General features: G+C 41.2%; 1 protein-coding gene across 1 annotated transcript in view; it reads right to left on the bottom strand.

Moving 5' to 3' along the window:
• Positions 1-22,258, bottom strand: part of LOC146805524 (interleukin-1 receptor type 1-like) — a 356,975-nt gene that overhangs the window by 302,737 nt on the left and 31,980 nt on the right. Inside the window, exon 3 of the mRNA XM_085623806.1 lies at positions 4,283-4,538. Coding sequence (XP_085479932.1) covers positions 4,283-4,538 — 256 coding nt within the window. The remainder of the gene's footprint in view (positions 1-4,282; positions 4,539-22,258) is intronic.

Raw genomic sequence — 22,258 nt, 5'->3', positions numbered from 1 at the left:
GTCAAGTTGGATGTATGCAGAATATGGGGGGGGGGGGGCGAAAAGGTCAGGTACGTAGGTGCACCATTTCCCAGAGTATCCAGGTGGGTGATAAAGCAGTGCCCCAGAAAATAAGAATTTAGATGTTAGAGTAAGTGTAAATGTCGAGGCTTCACAATCAGAAATTGGTAGTTCCAATTTTTTTTGGCACATATACGCCTTATTAAAAATAAAAGCAATTCCACCACTGGTTTTGTGTTGTCTGTCTATGTTAGCCAGAGAAACGTTCGCTGGCAGGGCCGCAATAATATCCAGCACTGAGCCTGCAATCCTCTGCTGCAGCATGTAGAGCCAGCAGCGTCTGGTTACAAGTCCCAAGCAGAGTCTAAAATCATGGGGTCAGAGCCCCTGTACTTATACTCATAATGTCTTTGATGTGAAGATAACTTCAATACAAACTTTAGAGGTGCACAACACCTCCATTAAATCCCAGCCCTGGATCCAGACACAGTACATGGGGGGGAGACAGCTTTGTGAGAGGACAGGTACAGCCCTATTCAAGTGCAGGTGACAACTCCTCCTACCACTCTAGGTCAGGAAGTCCCATCCACATATGCAGGATACGCCTCAACTGCCTTTGTGACTTTCACAAAACAGGACCCTGTCAGTCTAAACCAGACGTTGATTGGAGTCAGACTGAAAAGCACAAAGAGTCATAAGCACATAGAAATGGCCACTTCTAAAAGTATCAATTTGAAAATAGTAATAAAAATTAGCTTTCACCAATAAGCAGGATTTATCGCCACTATTACAAGCATACAAAACATGGCAACACTACTCCTTCCAGATTAGAAATTACCACTGAAACACATCAGGGGATTCCCAATGTAAACCTATGAGAGGAGCAACCTCACATCAGTGAGAAACCAAATAGGCTGTTTGGCACTACCAGGACATTCTACACAACAAAGCAACATTTCCAACCTTTTACCTACACAGCACCCTGCCCGTAGGGCTACCTAGGGACCACCTTATAGGGGTGACCTATGTGTAGTAAAAGGGGAGTTCCATACTTGGCAAGTAACTTTAAATGCCAAGTCACTGTGGCAGTAATCTGCGTACGCAGGATCTGCAGTGACAGAGTCCTGAGACAGATTTGAAAGGCTACTACTGTGGGTGGCGCAAGCAACACTGCAGGCCCACTAGTAGCATTTAATTTACAGGCCCTGGGTATATGGGACACCACTGTACAAGGGACTTACAGGTACATTAAAAATGCTAAACAGGTGTAGACCAATCATACCAAGTTTACAGATGAGAGCACATGCACTTTAGCACTGATCGGCAGTGGTAAAGTGCCCAGAGTACTAAAGCCAACAAAAAGAGGTCAGGGCAAATACAGGAGGAAGGGAAAAAGTCTTGGAAAAGTCCTGCAAAAAGGGCAAGTTCCAACAACAATTCATCTCTAATGAGGTACATGCCTGCATGTGATTTTTGGGGCAATTTAATAGAAAATGATCAACTCCGGTCATAGGAACTCTTGAATAAAGTTATCTCTAGAAAACTATCCAGGATAACACATTTCCAAATAATTTCCTAGCTTTCTTTCGAACAAGTGGATTTGAATTCCCAAACTAAAACTAATTTCAAGACAAGGTCAAATCTTCTGTTCTCATCCAAAATCCCAGATGGTATGTATATTTTTGTTAGGAAGAAATGTTGATTACTCTGAAAGAAGCAAGGGTCAATGCTGGATGCACACAATAAATGGTAAGTATTAATGAATAAGATTTTAAAACTTGTTCAGCCGGCTACGCAAAGGAACAAATATTTCTGTATTACACTTCATTTGTTATTCTGGGTGCCCTAGACGCTTTCTAAATTTCGATAAACAACTACATGTAAATGCCAGAACTAGTATTTCCCAACAGAAAACAATGGTCATATGTTTGTATCCTCTCCAATTTTAGACCCCTTTTAGTGTAATAGGAAAATAATTGGGTCTAGTATCATATACCAAGAAAATAATGTAGGTGAAGCCATTGTACTTTTTGATGGTCTACTGGGTGCTCTTAACAAGGCAAGTTATTTATGAAAAGTGGACTGCCTCCAGTGTTCATAAAATATGAGAATAGTTAGATCAGTGATATACGTTTACAGGATGAAACCTAAGAGTCTGTTAGGAAGGAGCTTAGTTGTAGGCTCTTCTCAAACAGTGGTTGTGTACGGAAACTTAAGTAACCGTTCAAAAATTATATCCTAACAAATGTCTTGTGAATATGTTGCGATATGCTCCCTGCAAAGAAGCAAATTGGGTTTCAGATGTGCTATCTTCCCATTTGAAAAGCTGGCAAAGTGTGTCGGTCTCCCAAGACTGTATATCTAAGGCTGAGACGGAGCCAAAAAAAGGAAATATGATAAACCCCATATTAATGACCAAATTGGCATGGATGACATATAAGCACTGGAACGAGATAGAAAAGAGTATCAATCCTAAATAGACAAGCGGTACGGACATAATAAACTACAGAGTAGTGGAAGAGAACCCACAGTGATAATCAATATTACTGACTTAAGACACAACAAAAATGTTACTTACCATGAAACCATATGTACATAGTATATAGTGCTATAGATTAGCATGTGCTGCATATTACTGCAATCTAGTGTTGGGTGTCTGCAAGTTGTTTTCTTTGAAGAAGTCTTTCAATTCACACTATGTGATGTTAGTACTCCCTTAGTTGACAATGAGCATGGACACTTCTTCTTAGATTGTTTTTCATACAAAGGGGTGGAATGTGTATGGAGTGTCGAGTAAGAGTAGCATGGTGCATTGTGTGTACTGTGCAGTGTAAAGTAGGTAATAAAATAAGAGATCTACAATCAACACAAGCTAGCCGGGTGGAGGGTGAGCTTATGTGAATGTACAGCACTACACGCCACAAACAGATGCTTACAGAGTAACATATTCTGTCTGTAGCATGTGTAGCTTTAGATGTACATTCTCTTCATATATTCAAAAGCAGTACCCTCCCCTAAGTGATGGCTAGCGTGAAGCTGATGCAGATGTCTGGAACAATACTCTCTAGCCAACTATAACCTGATGGTGGGCTACAATTTCCAAACAGTACTGCTTGGTAGAGGTGTGTGGAGTTGACCAGATGGCCGCTTTGTAAATGTTACCCAAGAAAGCCGCTGTTTCCTCTTTCTCACAGGTGCAGTGCACCCTAGGTACTACATGTACAACTCTGTCCTAATTAGCCATTACAGGAGAAAAGGAAAGGTGATTAAAGACTGTGGGGTAGGGAGACTCACACTTTGCTCCCAGGGATCCCCAGGCATATGGTCAGTTATGAAAACCACTGCCACAAATACCCTGATTCTCAGTTGGCGCCTCTTCACAAGAGATGGTTCAAGTTTAAAGTCTACCTGTATGCCTTTCCTTGGTGAAAGGAATGGCTATTAACCCCTAGGGAGTTGGGAGGAGTCATACCCTAGGCCAAGGAGGCCTGACCATGCAATTTCCAGTTGTCAGGCAAGCTTTTCCTTCCCCATCAACCTGTCCTGTCCTGTGGAGGGGAAAGGCTGTTCTCTCTGTGTGAATCAGGTGCAGCCAGGCCTGATGTCAGGTAGCCTACTCTCAACATGCATTCTTCCCAGTTTTTAGTAATCTTTCCTCTTCCCGAAAAGCCTGCTGATGCTGTCATCCCCACAAATTTATCCACCAGGTAAAGGGAACAATTAGGGTTAGGGTAGGGAGCTTGACTCTGTGGTGTGGGCTATACATTTAGAAATATCTGGCTCTAGTGGGATTCCCCTGACATGGGATGAGGGCTACCAGAAGATCTCTCTTCCAACTGCCTCCCAGGGAGCAGAACGGCTGATAAAAAACATTAGTAGTTGGGGAGTTACGGCCCTATCCTAGGTGCGCTCCTGCCATTTTACTTCCCTGGTGGTCAAAGTAGTTTGATTCCTGGTGGGGGTTGCAGTATGCCATAATTCTAGAGCAGAAATGGATTAAAAAGTCAATGGAGCAACGTTACAGCACCCAGAGCAGCCACTTAATGAACATATTTTCGCAGCCAGCAACAGTATTACCCAGATTGGCCATGAATATGATGCACGATCCCACAGGGGGCTATTAGGAGCTTGTCCGCTACACGCATGGAGAGACTGTTAAAGAAGCCACTGGTGACGTCACATGCTTAGCACTACAGAGGTAGAGGTGGCATTAGTGAGTTTCATACATTGATGCACATAATGATTTACCAAACCCAACACATCAATAATCCTCCACACTTACCTTTTCACACATGCATAAAATCCAGCATCCTCTGACTTTGCAGGGAAAAATGCAACTGTCTTCTCCACCACATAAATCCTAGAAAGACTGTCTGTAGTTATAGCTATATTGCTATCTTTCTTGAACCAGGTAAAGTTGTAGGCCACATCAGTGTCCTCAGAATTCAGAAAACCACATCGAGGGCAGTCCAAAGAAATTGGTTCGCCTTCCAACACGAAAGTTTGAATAGACTCAGTACTACAGTCTTCACATTGCTCTACACATAAACGAGAAACAAGTGTTATAAAAAAAGCATCACACAGATGTAGGAAGTTCAAAGTCAGGTCAGCACACCCGCAAGCTCTCACATGCAGCACTTTCACAACTGCTATAAACATTCCTCAATTGTCAGAGCCTTTAGTAGTGAGAGGTTGTACAATGTTATTTTTTTATGTAACATGGTGTGTGCTTGATGGTAACCATACAAAAGTCATAATTCTACGTAAGGGCACACTATTAAACAGAAGTAGAAATACAAAGAAATTATTAAAAAGTCAAGCGGTCTGCTTTTAGGTTTGAAAAAACATTTATTAATGTGTGAGTGTGGAGAGATTTGAGAAAGGATGGATGTGTGAGGATTGATGACTTAGTAGATGATTAAACAGAAGTGCGAAAATATGGATGAATGAGTGATATTGTTAGAGGTGACTGAACAAGAATAATTGTGAATGGAAGGATTATTGTGAGAACTTTCCATTCCCCCTATGTTACCTCCAACACTTTTTTCCGCTGTCATTCTCCTTCACTTCCTACTCCAAAACCTAATAACTCCTAGACAGTACATAAAACACGTTATCGACCTGAATACTCTTTATATCCAGTCAATGATCCGAAATGCATCCTCCAACTCATGTCCAGCACCTTATTACTGCAACAATATCCCATACCTGTCTTGTTCTCAGCATACACCCTTCAAGCTCCTGCATCATCTAGCAATGCCATACATTACCCCCACATTTCCTTTGTGTCCCCTTCATAATCCAATTACATTATCCCATAAACCCACAGGCCACCTCCATCTACCCAATGGCACCTTCATCACTACTGGTCCAGCCTCAAGTGCCTTCTTTTGATCACTCGCACGACCACAGCATCCACACTCATCTGCTATCTTGCATACCCGCTCTATCACCCACATACCCTCCATGTTCCATAACTTTCCATGCCATCCTCCATCACCTTTTATGATCCATGCATTACCTCCACACCCCGCTCCTCTGGATGCCACCCCATCACCTAGCCTCTCACCCACTGCGTCCATCCAAGTCAGTCTGGTAATGCAGTGCCCTCGCTACATAGATATCAGCTACAAAAATCCCCTAGTCTGGCCTTCCTCCTCTGTCGGCTGGTGAGCCCCTGCACTGATGCATTGCTTTCAGTCCCCACATTAAATGCTCCAGCGTCCTCTTTCCATGCACTCCTGTCAACATATATTTCTTTCAGAAATGTGAGTAATGCAAGTAGCCTAACAAAAGAGGCACACTGGTTGTGGTCAAGCTAGTTTTATTACAGCTCAGGGGTGATAAGCAGTGTCAGACCTCTCTAGCCTGTATAGTTATCTACATCAGTGCAGCTGCTAGAAGCAAAGAAAAGAACACTTTAACCGCATAGGGTTATTAAGACCAATTGAAACTGGCTTTAAGTGTTAAAATTAAGGATATTCTCACATGTACTGAACTAATACTTTGTCCAAGTTCATATTTTTTACTTAATGCAAATACACTAATATCCCAGAGGCTATCCCACGAAAGGAAAAGTGCAATCTGAGTACATGTTGTTGAGAGAAAGAGACAGTGAAGTGACATATTAACCGGCTTCAGATGCAAAGAACCAGCAGCAGTTAAGAAAGAGACGCAATTCGATTAAATATAGAGGTAGGAAAAAGTAAAGGAATAGTGCGAAATAAATATAAAAATTTAGGAAAAATGAGCATTTTTAGCACATTACTACGACCATAGAGAGATAAATGGAGATTATCCAGCCTTTCTAGAGTTTTATTTGCAGAAGCAATTACCGGATCCGAGTTTAAGCAGACTATCTTGTCAATATCGGCTGTTATTTTTATATCTAAATATGTGGCCTCGGTTTCAAAATGCATATCGTGTGGTCTTCCTGAATCTGAATGAAGCAATTGAGTCTTAGATACATTTAGCTTATATCCAGGATATCTACCGAATTCTTCCGATGCCTCTATCAGCTTAGGTAAAGCAGTCTTTATATCAGTAGTGACTATAGCGTTATCGTCTGCATATGCAAACACTTTTTATATTTATTTCGCACTATTCCTTTACTTTTTCCTACCTCTATATTTAATCGAATTGAAAGAATGTCCTCTAGGTTTCTCTGGAGTTACCTTAGATCTAGAAGAGCTTTGAAAAAATGTACTTTACCAAGAAATAGAGGGGGATGGGCAATTCCTAATTTTCAGCTATATTTTTGGTCTATTTTTTTAAAGAATATGGGCGTCTTACATGTTAGTGAAGTAAACCTGGATGAATCAGTAAGACCACCAATATATGTTATGGTATTAGGAGAAGAGGCTCGTCAGTGTTTGGTCCGCATTATCGAGCCCAGTTATTATAAAAAAACTAAGTTTAAGATTATTATAACTGCTTTTGAGATTTGGAGGAAAATCAAAAAAAGAATTGGACTCAGCTCTAATTTCAATTATTATACACCAATAATAAATTGCCCTTTGTTACCGGACATTTTTAAAGATGCAATTATGCTTAGATGGCATCGGGCTGGTATAAGTCAATTGGGAGAATTATTTGATGGTCAACAGATATCTTCCTTTACATATCTGCAACAAAAATATGATATCTCTCGGCTGGAATTCTTTAAGTTTTTACAGGTTCGCAGCTACTTAGATAGAAAAAGGGCTGATAATCAAATTCTGTTTCAGAAGGTTAAGATTATTGAAGAAGTACGGAAAAGATCGAGAATCGGTTATATTTATCAACTAATGTTGGCAAAGTATCAGGACGACATATCAGTGTTAGAAGGTAAATGGCAATTAAAGTTTGGTTTGGAAGGAATCGATATGCATAGAATTATAGAAATATCGACTAAAACGCTATATAGTGGTTCGTTAATAAGTCAACACTTTATGTCTATCTACGACTTATATTATACACCCGCTAAATTAGCCAAATGGGCACATGACAGAGTGAATAAATGTAACCGATGTGGATTTATTGCTGCAGATACTATTCATATGTTCTTTTTGTGTCCAAAATTAACCCAATTTATTAGAGATATAGAGTATTTTTGTCTACTTCATTAGGTGTTCAAACACAAATTACTGCAGAACTAATTATTTTGGGCGCACAAACCAGTAGAGATAGCACTAGAACAGATATGGAAGCTAGATTCCTCTTTATATGTATGTCAATTTTTCGATGCTGTATTACAACACAATGGTTGGATGCCGAACCACCTGTATTTAGTAACTGGCAAATTAGATTATTATCTGTTTATTACTTGGAAATGGCCGTTTATAAAACAAAGGGTAAGAGGAGGAGATTAATTGGTCAGAAATTATGGACTCCACTTTCTAACTGGCTATAAATCTAATTCTCCTCTTTGTTTTTTTGTTTTGTTTGCAGTTAAATTATGGATTGTACCTGCTATGGATTTATTCGGATGATGGTATACTTATGCTGTTATGTATTTATATATTGTTTTTGTCTTGGCTGTCTGATGATATAAAAAACCAATAAAGAAATTTAAAAAAAAAAAAAAGAAAGAGACGCCCAGCTGAGATACAATAGAGTAAGGTGCTGAAGCCCAATTCCACTTGGGGGTTGCACTTTGTCACTACTTGCAGCGCCTTAAGAGAGATGAAAATGTTGAGGGGGCTCTAAAGGGCAGGGGGGAATGGGACAAGGGCAGGGGGGGAATGGGACCAAAAGCAGACCTTGCTAATGTTGTCAGACCAGCGCATATACCGTATGTGGCAATCAGTCCCAGCAAACAGGCCGACCCACTGCGAGCCCATTGAACATATTTTGAATAAGTGAATTAATAAACAGAACATCATAGTATTGAAGAGAGCCCTCTCCAGTCCTAGGCACACACTAGGGGCAGTGGTGTGGCAATGGCGGGAGAGGCCCTAGTGCGAGTAAAGAGCATAGGGCCCAAGCCCAGGTTAATAAAGTACAGCAATAATCCAGATTCAGTGGGCCCCTTCAGGCCTCCAGGCCCTGGCGCCACTGCACCTGCTTCACTATTGATAGCTATGCCTCCTACTAAGGGCGAGGGGAGCCAAGGGGGAGTGCACTATCATAGGACACCCCCACTCTCCTATGGCAGTAACTGACAGCACTTCATTTAACATTCTGTAAAACAAACTACATGTATTTGCCCCTCATCTGGCTGCAGTTATCGTTCTTTATGTAGGAATTACAGACTATAAAACCAATTGCAAAAACAGATGTTTTTTTGAAGTTCGTGTAGGCAGATACTGCGTGGATTTGCATCCATGCTTTAAAGCCCTGTGTTTTGGGAACTTGTTTTAAAGTGTGTTCAACAGCTAGATGTCCCTATGGCCCGCCAGCACCAAAATCAGCCCCCCGTGCACCAAAACAAGACCCCACCCTTCCAGCCTCACAGGGAAATGCTTAGTGCCCAACAAGGCCAGTCCGGGCCAGCCAAATGGGGCGTGGTTTTACGAAAGTAACTAAGCTCTAAACAAGAGGTATGTCACTCTTGTCGTGAGTAAGAGCGTGGCTGTAATTCTTAAATCAAGTCTTCCCCAACAAAAAACAACTATTATGAGCATGAAACAAAATATCTAATGTAACACTAAAAAGCACCCGTATTCTGGGCAATAAGAAATATAGGGCTTAAGTTGGCAACGGCTCTCATGGCTTTCTGTTCCTTTCAGATTTTTTTCTTTTCATGCTCGTATTTTTAGACATATTAATACACTTTTGGCCAGTAAAGATGAAAATCCATATGCAAGAAGCACCTGTAAAAATGACTAACTTTAGGCAAATAGGTACATAGCAAGCGAGACAAGAGCAGAGACACGTTTAAGGTTTCTAGAGGAGTACAGCATTTTTTTTTAAATTGAAACTCTGTCAAACAACATCTGTCCGTACCAAACTACATAAAAATGCTTGCAGGCAAATTTGTGACACTGCCTCTGCATCAACCTTGGAGACCCCAAAGAGAAACACAAGCAGGATGGCGTGGGTAAAGTTACTTAATGTACAGATATGAACAAGATTAAAAGGCACGCACTGTTCTTTGCCTAGGAAAGCAAACATTTAGGAGTGGCAAAGCATTTTTAGGTCTCGCCTAGACATCAAATGTCCTGACTCATCAAAACCATTTGCTTTCCATTAGCAGGCTCAGAGCCCGCCCATTGCTTACTATAGGTTGGCTTCATCGTCACACTCATTGGCTTGTATCATATTTGTCAGCTGCCATAGGCTTAATTTTTCTTCATCTGTCTGTCCCTACCATGAAATACGCTCACATAATTTGTGTCATTTCACTGATCACCAATGTAGGTTCTTTGTTTTTAAGACCTCTACTAGTCTTTTTCAGTTGGCTTCCTGATGTATTTCACTTCCTGCCGTCCCTCCAGTGTTGTCTGAGTTGGTTGCCCCACGCACCCTTTCACAATTGTGGTTAGTGTGGCTTGCCCCCAACAGTCCTCCCTCGTTGCCCATGTTGATTGCGCCCATCTGGACTCCGTCCTTCCACTGCTGTCCACGTTGCCTACCCCATTTGTCTGTTGTTGACCATCTTGCTTGACCCCAACTGGCCCCTCCTTTCATGGTTACCAGAGTTGTTTGCCACAGCCTACCCCCTCCTACTGTTGCTCCGAAAAGCTAATCTCATTTATGATGCATGAGGATTCTTAGTATCACAGCATGATTACCATCTTCTGTATAATAACTCAGTACAAGTCACCACTATCGTCATCCTTGAACGACAGGCCCACAGTACCATTTTGGGTACAATCCCTGAGGGTATCGTTTGGGTATATAAGCACCACATCTTCGCTGGGCAAACCAGAGGAGAAGCTTCCATGATGACACTAGACACTGAATTCCCTACACAATGAAGCTCCAGCACACGATGGTCTGACATCCCTTGCAGGTTGCCCACCTCAAGACCAAGATGGGCTCCTTTGTCCTTTCCCATCAGGTAATGGGGGTGGTTATTTTCTAGGGGGATTCTTGGCTACACACCTACATACATGCTAGGTACTCTTAGGTATACTAAGCTAGGGTTCACATCTTAGTAAAACCCCCAGTTAATGTCATGTATCGATATGCCTGCATATATTCACTGTTTTAGCACCATGGCAGGATTCTACTTTTTATTCGCTTTGCTGGTGCTCGTAATCATTTACATATGTGTCTGTCTAATGATTGTCACAGCAAATACATTTTACAGTAGAATGACGCTGGTTCAATAAATACTTATTAAAAACATCTCCATTGTTCATTCTGTGTGTTTCCCTGAGAATAAGTAGGCACGAGTGACTGAGAGAAAAGTACTGCATTGTTTCCACGATCCCCGAGGGGTTCGAGAGTTGTCAAGTTCAGTGGTTGGCATAAAACCATTCCCTCCTTGGTAAGGGTCGTTGGCTTATAGTGGTACTGCAAGCTAGCTTGTCTTCAAGCTAACATATCCTGTGGGGGTGTCTGGAATCAGTTTAGACACCAATCCCTTAGTTTATGTTATCCAAGTAATACGCAGATTCTGCAGATTTGTAGAAACAACATGACACTGGAGGGTATGTACACATACCATGGAGAAGGTCTGATCTTGCGTCTTTCACAAATGATTTACCGAAATTGAGATAAAATCCAGTCAAATGGTATATACTGGTTGACCGATTTGTGAAAATTTCTTAACGTTTTATGGGAAGATTTGGATACCCTATTTGAAAGTATGGTACCAGTTGATTTGTGGTTGAATGCAAGGTTTCTGTGGATAGGCCTGAAGTGGAGCCAATGAGACATCCTGAATCACATGTTCCGTTCTCATTGGTAATGAAGAAATACAATCAGGTGATTATATTTCTGAAAAATAAAACGTCTCCTAAAGAGATTAAGTCAAGATTGATAGAACGGCCCAAGACTCAAAATAGTCAATACATGCTTACTATGGACGATTGTTGCATGTATTCAAGCAATTTAGTGTAACAGAGACTATTGCAGAAAAGGAGATGAGACATTTTGTAAACAGATTTGTGTATGGATTGAGACTGGAGGTTAGTTCTATGATTCAGCAACATTTAAATTTGTTGGCAGAGTAAACCTATCGATGAAATCCTGAGGTATGCAAAGTTCTGTAGCGATGACTTGGAAATGAAGCATAAATAGCTGAAAGAAAAGTTGATGATTGCCCAAACGAAGGCTGCACAAAGAGATCAGAATCAGCCGTTTATTGATAATTCTGGCCCCATGATGCAAGGTTTCAATGGATTTACCAGCAAGGGTATCAGCCGCAGGGTAGAGGACGAGGTATTCCACATGATCCTAGAACGGGGTGTTGATGTGCCGACTTTAAAGACAACTAACATCTGCCACGTTTGCGGCAGGTTGGGGCATTGGAAACGCGAATATCAATTTAATATTGGTAACATGGCTAATAGAAATCAGGTTCAGAATGGTAGATTTGCCCAATCTCAGGGAAATAATATGGTTTAGGCACAACAGGTTCAGAGACAAAGAGGTCAAAATCCCAATGTACCCCAAGCTCAAGTGATGCAAGTCCCACAAGCCTCAACAACAACAAGAATATGAATGTCACAAATGTTCCAAGGTACAAAGCTAATCAGGTTCCCAATGTAAACTCTAACTCCTTTGTAAATCAGAATGTTTCAACAATATTCCATGCTCCAAACAGATGATTTCAGCTCACACCTGTCGCAATGACGGAGCCTGAGAGGGGAGGTGGATTGTGAACTTGGATCAACCTAAATTTAGACCAAAGTGGTCCATAGCTGGATGGTGAGGTAAATGGGAATCCTGTCTCATTCCTCATTGACACTGGTGCTACCAGCTCTACTGTAAAAATAGCAGAGGTTCCTAACCTGCTCCTCTCGGGAGAAAGAATCCAAGTTGTATGAGTTGCAAGTAAACACATGTCTAGCCCAGTTTTAGAAGCTGTACCTGTCAAAATAGAGTCCTTTGTGGATCATTACCAAATTTAGTTGTGTGATTCCAGTCCTGTCAATTTCCTTGAACAAGACCTTTAATGTAAGCTAAATGATTCCATTTACTGTACCCTAAATGGTATTGAGTTCCATACTCATGATGATGACATTGTATTCAAACTTGCCAGATAGAGATCAGATATTGTGATGTGTCCTTGGTAACCAATGATGATTTGCCCCTGGAATTGAGAGACTCAGTGTTACCTGAAGTCTGGGACTTTTCAGATAAAGACATCGGACTTATCAAAAGTGTTGAACCAATCCTCATCATTGTGAGGCCAAATTCTGAGTTCCTGAGGATCCCACAATATAATTGGACACCAGAAACTGTTGATGGGATTACTCCTGTGAAAGACTCAATGATCGAGCAAGGTATCCTAAAAGAAATGATGGGGAGTTCATGTAACTCACCCATCAGAGGTTTGCAAAAGCCCAATGGCAAGTACTGCCTAGTTCAAGACCTGCGAAGGGTAAACTCAATAGTGGTTCCTTGTTGTCCTGAGGTACTGGATCCAGTTTTGATTTTGTTTCAGATTCCATGTGAGGCCGAGTGGTTCTCTGTCACTAATCTGTGCCAAGCCGTCTTCTCTATACCATTGCATGAGGATAGCCAGTTTCTTTTCGCTTTCTGTTTCGGCAGCTGTCTTGGCATGGCTTGGTGCCGAGTCCCACAAGGATACGGAGAGTCCCTCTATCTTCAATTAGATACTCAAGAAGAATCTAGAGCCTTTAGTGATGCCTCATCATTGGGTTCTAGTCCAGTACATCGACGACCTGTTGGTGGTGTTGAATACGCAGGAGGCTTGCAAAAGTGACACTACTGCTTTACTGAATGACTTAGCTGAGATTGGACATAAAGTGTGCCCGACCAAATTGCGGTTCTGCAAAAAACAAATCCTGTATCTAGGACATCATATTGAGAAAGGAGCAAGAGAATCTCAGTGATTCGGAAAATGAATCCGCCAACAACACAGAATGAAGCCTGAATGTTCTTGGGAATGGTGGGCTACTGGCGACAGTGGGTTCCCAACTTTTCTCTGACAGCCAAACCTCTTCAAAGGTTGACACACAAAGACATGTGAGATCTGGTACCATAGAATGACAGCTGCATGTGTGCCTTCTCAGAGCTGCAAGGATATATCTGCTGCACCCCAGGCATGGAAATGCCCGGTTATATTAAATAATTTGTTTTTCAGTGAGAGAGAGTTCTGTGCTTTTTTAGTGTTTACCCAAATTCAGGGCAATGCTCACAGCCCAGTGGTGTATTTTTCTGCCATTCTTGGCCAAGTAGCTGTTGCATTGCTTCCACTTCTGTGACCCTGAAACAGTGCGACAGCATTGCTATGGGTCACACTTTGCCTGCCTTCATTCCCCATTCAGTTGAAGCACTGTTGACTCGTAGTCAAACACAGCACCTTACCAATAGCCGGCTTACCAGGTTTGAGCAAATTATTCTGGGTGCCGAGAATGTCATCCTTAGATGGTGCACCATATTGAATCCTGCCACCCTGTTGCCCCTTCCTGAACATGAGCGATGAAGCAGATCATGACTGCCTAGATTTTGCTAAACTATGCATAAAGCAGATACCTAAAATACAAGAAGTGCCACTACCTGAATTAGATCATATGCGGTTTGTTGATGGGTCCTGCTTACGAGATCATGATAGAAAGCTGAAAGCTGCATATGCAGTCTGCAACGTCTCAGGTGTGGTCGAAGCCTCCTGGCTTGATGACATATTTTCAGCACAAGTGGCCAAACCAATGGTTCTTCCTAGAGCCTGCTGCATTTCAGATGAGCTAAGAGTGACAATTTCCACTAACTGTCAGTACGTCTTTTAGTGTCGTTCATGAATTTGGGCAGTTATGGTCCCAACGTGCATTTATGACCTCTTCTGGGTCACCAATCCATAATGGAGAGAGTGTGATAGATCTTCTCCAGTCCCTACAATTACCTGCCCAAATTTCAGTGGTGAAGAGTGCCGCTCATAGATGGGGCACAGGCTATGAGACAGTGGGAAACAAATATGACAACGAGACTGCACAGTATTGCACAATGCATTCTTGCACTTTTAATGGGGAATATGTCAATGAAAGTTTGGATGTCACAGATTTCAATTTGTTGTTTTCTGCTCTTGATACGTGGGAGGAAGTTAAGAGATTGCAGGATGAAGTGCCAAAAGTAGACTAGCTAGGTAAAGGGGTGAGGATGAGATTTGGGTTTCAACTGATGGAAGGCCTGTTACCAGACAGTTTGTTACCGACTATAGCAAGACACTACCACAGTCCCGCACATGTAGGGACAGACGAAATGGTACGCCTTTTCAGGCAAAACTGGTTTAATCCCAGATTCAGATTGACGGCTGAAAGTTTGCGTCACAGATGTGTGGTGCGCCGACAGCAGAATGTAGGCAGAACCCCTGTAATCATGAGTCACATAAGGAGGCCAGGAGGTCCTTTAAACAGAATGGACTTAATAGAGATGCCAGTGTGCAATGGATTGAGATATTAACTAGTGATAGTGTGAATCTTTTTACGATGGATGGAAGCTTAGCTGACTAGGAGAAAAGACAGTTTCACAGTGGCTAAGCTATTGTTGAGGGAGATAATACTGCGTTTTGGTTTCCGAACTTCTCGGGAGTCAGTCAGATGAATTTGTTTTAACAATGAGGTTTGGAAGATGTTATGTGCAGCACTACAGGTTGAGCAGAGACTACATTGCAGTTACCATCAGGAGGCTACCAGCATTGTGGAATAAGTGAATGACACGCTGATATCCAGATTGGCTAAAGTGTTTGCTTTAACATCTCTGGAGTGCCGGATGCATTGCCTCTTGTGTTGATGAACCTGCAAAGTACTCCAGACAGGAGGACAGCATTGTCACCTTATGAAATCACCATGGGGAGTGCCAAAAGACAGCCAGCTGTGCCTGCCAATTCATTTGTTAACATTACAGATGAGTCTTGATTACTGTAAAGGTCTGGATGACGTGGTAAATTCTGTGCTTTGCCAGGTTGGAGAGGCTACATCTCCAACTCAATAGGACAAGTGGCATGACCTCAGTCTGGGCGACTGGGTTAGGGTGAAGAAGCATGTACACAAGTTGTGCTTGGAGCCTCGGTGGCGTGGCGCATACCAAGTAACACTGGTTGCCACTACTTCTGTAAAGTGTGGAGATCTACCAAATTGGGTACACACTGCACATACTCGCAGAGTCCCTTGTCCCCTTGATGATATAACAGCACCTGTTCCTGATGTGTTGATTGCAGCGAGACAGGGGGAGAGGTTAGTTAAGCTGTTTGGGATCAGCAAGCAGCTGGGACAGCACTCGTTTGGCCTGCGGGAAGGTATGAGAGAGTCAACTGTTACTGGTACAGAAGGGTCCCATCCACTAGCTTTGACTGCTCCAAGCATAGATCCCGGCAAAGGACCTAGTGCAACAGTAATGTGAGTTGTATCTGGAGACCGATGGCTCGGAAGACAAGAGCGAGGAAGACGCTGTCTGACTGAAGTACATGCACCACGTACCATCCCAGAGGGTACCAATGAATTTGGCCTGAGTGACAGTGAAGAAGAAGGGCTAACAGTGAGGAGGTCAACGAGAGTACGAGTACCCTGCCAGAGGTACTCCTCACCTAAATAGACTTACTTGACATCAAATGATTGGGAGAGAGTGTTTCACACCTTTTGCTATAACAATTTGCATCCACCTGGACCTCCCTGAACTGAAATTTGTAGCTGAACTGAGTTTTGAAATTGCATTGCTACTAAACAAACTGACTTAACTTGTTCTGGAAGTGACTATAAGGGAATCTGAACTACACATTTACTAGAATTTGAAATTCAACAACTTTTTGAAAGAGACATTTGAACTTTACTTTGCTGCCTGGGCAAGTAGAAACTAGCTGCAGATAACTGTGCTGCAATCTTCTAAAGTTTAACTAGAAAACTCATGAACACCAACGCAAATTTTACAGATTCCCAAAGAGATGGTATGGTACTTGCTATTAAGGAGTAGTTTTTCCAAAGATTTATCATGCTGGACAAATTGATCATTCGACTAGGGAATCATGTGAGGAAAAAAGAGGAGCAAGCGCTAGTGAAATAGTAGGTGACATTTATGGTGCTTTGATTACATCTGTAGGAGCAATACTCAACTCGCACAAGATTTGAAAGCCTTCTACTGTTGAATTATCTACTATTACAGCTGGTGGACTCTTAGTTATAGATACTGAAATGGTTGCCATCAGATCAATGGTTTTGCAAAATCGACTTGCTTTAGACATCCTTCTTGCGTAGGAAGGCAGAGTCTGCTGGATGTTAAAAGTTGCACTTACATTCTCGAAAAGAGTACGGACCTGACAAAACACATTAGCAACGTTACTGACCTGAAGAAAGATTTGAAAAGATTAACAGCAACAGGTGCTTGGGAAGCAATAGGTAATGGATTTTCTGAAAAAACGCAGATGGTTTGGAAACTTAGGGAGTGGAACTGTTGAAAGTATCTTGAGACCTTTAGTGATTATCTCTCTTTGTGTATTGTTACTGTTTGTGAATATTAAGGTGAACAGATGTGTACAAGTGAAAAAGGGAATTAAGAGGAATAAAGCAGATGTGGAACTAGAGGAGGTTAAGAATAATAGGTAGCATATAGAATGTATGATGTTACAACTCATACATTTACATCGCATGCCTTTACAATGCAGTTTTTACTTCGCAGCATCCTTTACAATGCATTATTTTACATCGCATACCACTACATCGCATTTTTAGAAACTACCTTTACAACACATTCCATTACATCACAGCATACCTTTACAATGCATACTATTATAACGCATACCATTACATTGCATTTCAGGTAAGTGTTGGATAGTATAGGAGTAATAATTACTATTCTAACTCCAGTGAGTGAAACAGTAGGGTAAGTGTTGGATAGTGTAGGGGTTAAAATGACCATTCTAACTCTAGTAAGCGCAACAGTAGGGTAAGTGTTTGATAGTGTAGGAGTAATAATTACTATTCTAACTCCAGTGAGTGCATCAGTAGGATAAGTGTTTGATAGTGTAGGGGTAAAAATTACTATTCTAACTCCAGAGAGTGCAACAGTAGGGTAAGTGGTGGATAGTGTAGGAGTAATAATTACTATTCTAACTCCAGTGAGTGCAACAGTAGCATAAGTGTTGGATAGTGTAAGGGTACTATACGTTGTAATGGTATGCATTGTAAGGACTTCGATGTAATGCCTGCGTTGTAGTGACTTGCGTTGTAATGGTGTGCGTTGTAGTGACATGCGATGTAATGCCTGCATTGTAATGACATGCGATGTAAAGGATGTTGCGATGTAATGACTGTGTTGTAAAGGTAGTGCGTGGCTGGGTTGTTTCCAAGCATATATAGCACTTTTAATGACTTGTATCACTATTGCAGTTTGTCTGTTTATTTATGCTCGTACCTTCTTCACTTGTATTTTATTCTCTCCATTTACAGATATCAAATAAGAGTAAGTGTACTGGACTACACCACCCAACACAGGTGGAGTAATACTGATCATATTAAGATATTAGGGGTATATGAACAGAAAGGAATTTCAGCATAGGAATCCTATAGTTCTGATGAATGCTGGTAGAGACACGGATTCCGGCAGAAACATGTCGACCTCTATGCAGAACGGAGGGGTGTAGAGTGCATAATATACTCACTTCACCACCATCCAGGGTATAAATTACCTTTTTTAATCCTGACAAGGGAATCCAAGAATAACATTGTTATTAGGATATCCTTTAGTTAGTTTTAAGATTCACTATCTGCACCTTTTTTGGATCCTTTTTTCTTTTTCTATTTGTTTGTATTGTCTACCCCACCTTATTGCTCCGCCTCAAGCGTTGGTCTTCGCTGAGGCATTGCAGCAGCCCTATGATGAAGCATGTCACAAAACGCTGTGGGTGAGGGCAGTTTTTACAAAGTTAAGGTGCTTTTTGCTACTCTGTCAAATAGATTTTAATCTGATAAAAATTGCGACTTTAAGATACCTTACTTTCTTTTGTTAGTAGATACTAACAATCATTAACCATATAATTTGATTTATTATATATTATTTGTATATACTATGTTCAAGCGGGTGGAAATATATTGAGCATATAGTATTTTGTTTCAGTATTCTTATTTCTTCATGATAAGGCACACTGTGGCTGGATACCTTTTTTTAACAGGCAGGAGAATGTTTAGGAGTCTTGTATGCATTATGCTGCCATAAACCAGACGCTGAAAAGTAGCCACCTGCTCACACTGTGGCTGAGTAGTAATGGAGTTGAGAACCCTTTGGAACACAAAGAAGTTGAAAAAAAACATTTCCTCCTTTACTACACAATACATTACTTGAGTAGGATAGCTTAGAGGAGAAGATTATGTCAAGTGCTTTCCTTTTTAAACTGGAGTCAAGGAGTCTCCAAGGAAATACGACACATTGAATTGCAAAAGGATTCTCAGCATCCCCCAACACCAATGTTTCAATCAAACTTCAATGAAAGCACATACAGGATTATTGCATCCATTAATAGATGTGCCTGAGGTATTCTGTGACTTTAAACCACCTCCACAGTTTCACTCTAGTCCGTTGTGGATTTCGGTCTCATTAATGAACCTCTGAACTGACATGGAGTGATCTGATTACCTTCCTATCAAGTCTCATGCTGTAGAGTGAAGATCTCAAATGGGGTAGGAGGTCAATGTGCATGGAATCTGCTTTGGATTTCTTCAGGAGGCAAGAGCGATTGTATATTTTAAAGGTTTCAGGGACTAAATGCTAGTGAAGGGAAGCCGTAGAAATAGAGTGATGTGAGGGGCTGGAAAAGGCTTTACTAACAAGTTAGCAGGAGGGTTTGATTTGGGTCGCAAACGTAGACAACGTTAACAGAGCAGAAAGAGAATGTCTTAAACTAGAACATGGAGTGCATGTGGAGGAGCGTCCAGCTGGAAAGATGCAGAGGCTTTTCTCAATCTCATGCAGGGTTAATATTGTTTGTTGTTTTCAAAGCATGTTTGGAGGCCTTAAAAGGATTTTGGTCAGCAAAAGGATCATTTTTAAGGAACTCTGGGTTGCTAGATTGAGGAAGATTTTGATTAAGTCATCAAACTGGTTGGTAAACTTTCCTAAGTTACCTCAAGTCACTGCATAGTGCTCTATAATCCCTGCTTAATAAATAAATTAACTCCTATCTATGTGGATAAGTAACTCCTACAATCTGATGTACCATTCACATTTTGCAATGGGTTTCTTTCTCATCAAGAGCACAAGGAGTGGTATGGAAGGAGCCTGCCAGCATGAAGAGTAAGGGATGGAACCATGAAAAATTACACTCCCACAATCTATCACACACGGGCTTCAATCACTAGGTGAGAAAAGATCACTGAAGAGGATTAAAACGTTATACTTTGTCAGCAGCATCAGAAGAGGCAACCAAACAACCGTGGGAAATACTTAACATATGCATACATTCCAACTTGAGTGCTTATTTTAAAAAGTCCATGTACTACAAAAGAACACTTTGGAAACTACCTTTGTTTTGTTCAATATAAAACAAAAAAAACAATTGAGGACATGAACAATGACATGCAGTTTATCCTGTTCACTTCCCATTCCACACACCCTTCATTCGGCCTTCAATGGACTCTTTATTGTACTCTTTCAGTGTCTAGGAGGATGTAAATTGAGATGAGGAAGCTAGCACACAATTCAAAACGTCAAACATAGTGGTGGAGCCTGCTTCATGAATCAAATATTGTTCCAACTACTTGGCTCTACCTTGAAAACTTCATCAATGCATCTCTAATAAGGTGGTAGTCCGGATTGTTTCAAACATGCTCCTTCAAAAGGTAGCAATAGGCAGCCCAAAAGTCCTGGTCAAATGCAACCCATTTCAAATTTTATAACCTAAACAAATTTGTGGATAAGAAGTCATTATACAGTTTCAGGAACTTGCGGAACAACAATAAGTGGATCACTATAACGGCCAATCAGGATTCAGACCCATGAGAGAGATGAAAACTTCTGTAGCATTCATGAGTGAGAATCTTTTCACCCTAGACAAAGACCGTAATGAAGCACTGATTCTACTGGACCTATAGGCAGCATGTATATTATAGATAGACCACGGAATGAAGGTAAAAACAACAGAGTAGGCCTGAATCGCAGATACATCCTTACGCTGGATAATATTGTTCCTCTGCAATGGAAGTCAACAAAACAACTGTGCGTTCATTAAGTTCACAAGTAGTAATGTTTCATGAGGTGTGCCTTGCGTTCACCCTCATTACTGAGTGCCACATCTACTACTACGAGAAATGAAAAAAATAGCATTACAGATTTTCTTAGGAAATGTCTGTCTGTAGAACTTTAACACCAAGAATGAAATTCTACCACTTGTGGATAAGCGAGGGATACAATCCGATTTGCCTGGCGTTCAGCACTATTTACATCCTCGATCTAAGCCCAAAAAGTGAGGGGTCCACTATCATTGCTTTGGAAGGTTCTAGAATTCACCCTAGCAGAGTAAAAAGGGTACAAAGGGGTGCTAACAAGGTCAACTGTAATTGTGAAATTAGCTCACCCAAAAGTAACTGAGAGATCAGAATTACAAATGAGACAATATTGGTCCGTCACCGTAAGAAAAGGGAAAGCATGGAACCTGCCTAAAAAGCACACCATTGGATACCAGTGAATGCCACCATGAAACTTACATTTCTATGTACCACGTTCAAAATATTTTGGGAAAATGTCCTAGAACACGTGCAAAAATAGACTATGCACCGTACTCCAACACAAATGGATGTCCAGTCAACACAACAACCATCTGCAGACCAAAGTTCAAAAGGATAAAACACAGAGGTGTATCCTTGGTTGTGCAAGACCAAAAGCATTAGACACAGTTGCCGGCCGGTTATGAGGGCACAGATATATATTTAGGAATCTGCATAATGAGTGTTCAATCATTAACTGAAAGCTGAAATCCAAAGACACAGTAACTAAGGCCATTGTCAGATGCCATCAGCTGTGCCTCCTGTTCAACCAAGGTCCCCTCAACACCAATCCTGCTATCAACATTTATTTTTACTAGCAGATTAATGGGCAGCAAGATTTCTGCAGGTCATTGGGTATTTGTTGCACTTGGCCCAGAAAAGTAAAATCAGTTTGTCTAGTGTACTTTTACAAAACATTTTTATTTAAATCGTATATGCTGCACAAACCAATCTTGCTCAAAGAACCAATGCCAGTATTCTTTCATCATGTTAATTCATCCATAGTTCACAGCGTCTGTGTCCTCACGTCTATTGCTGATACTTAATATCCCACTGCAAGCATTGATCTTTCTCCAAGATTTATTTTAGTAAATTATTAGAGAAGGACACAGCTTCCAGCAAGAAAATTAAAACACATGGAATATAACCCCCCCTATAGAAGGATTTATGTATGGGGTATTAAGAGACTCTTTTTTATAAAATTGAGCAAGGAAGTACAATGGACTAATTAAAATATCAGAAAGGAAGTAGCTGTCCTTTCTGCTATTATTCATTATAATACCACTATTTACTCCATAGTGAATAACATAAGCAAGCAACCTAGAAGAACAGCAATATCAGGGCACGTAAGCTTAAAGCGCCTTAAGTCAAAAGGCTAAATAGATTCACTCTGATTTTCAGAAGCCTATCACAAATGTAGCCAAGCATAAGCCACCTGGGACACAATGTCTGAAAGG

Source organism: Triturus cristatus, chromosome 8 (genome assembly GCF_964204655.1).
Source record: "Triturus cristatus chromosome 8, aTriCri1.1, whole genome shotgun sequence".
Classification (NCBI taxonomy): domain Eukaryota; kingdom Metazoa; phylum Chordata; class Amphibia; order Caudata; family Salamandridae; genus Triturus; species Triturus cristatus.
This window is presented reverse-complemented; position numbering and strand designations above follow the sequence as displayed.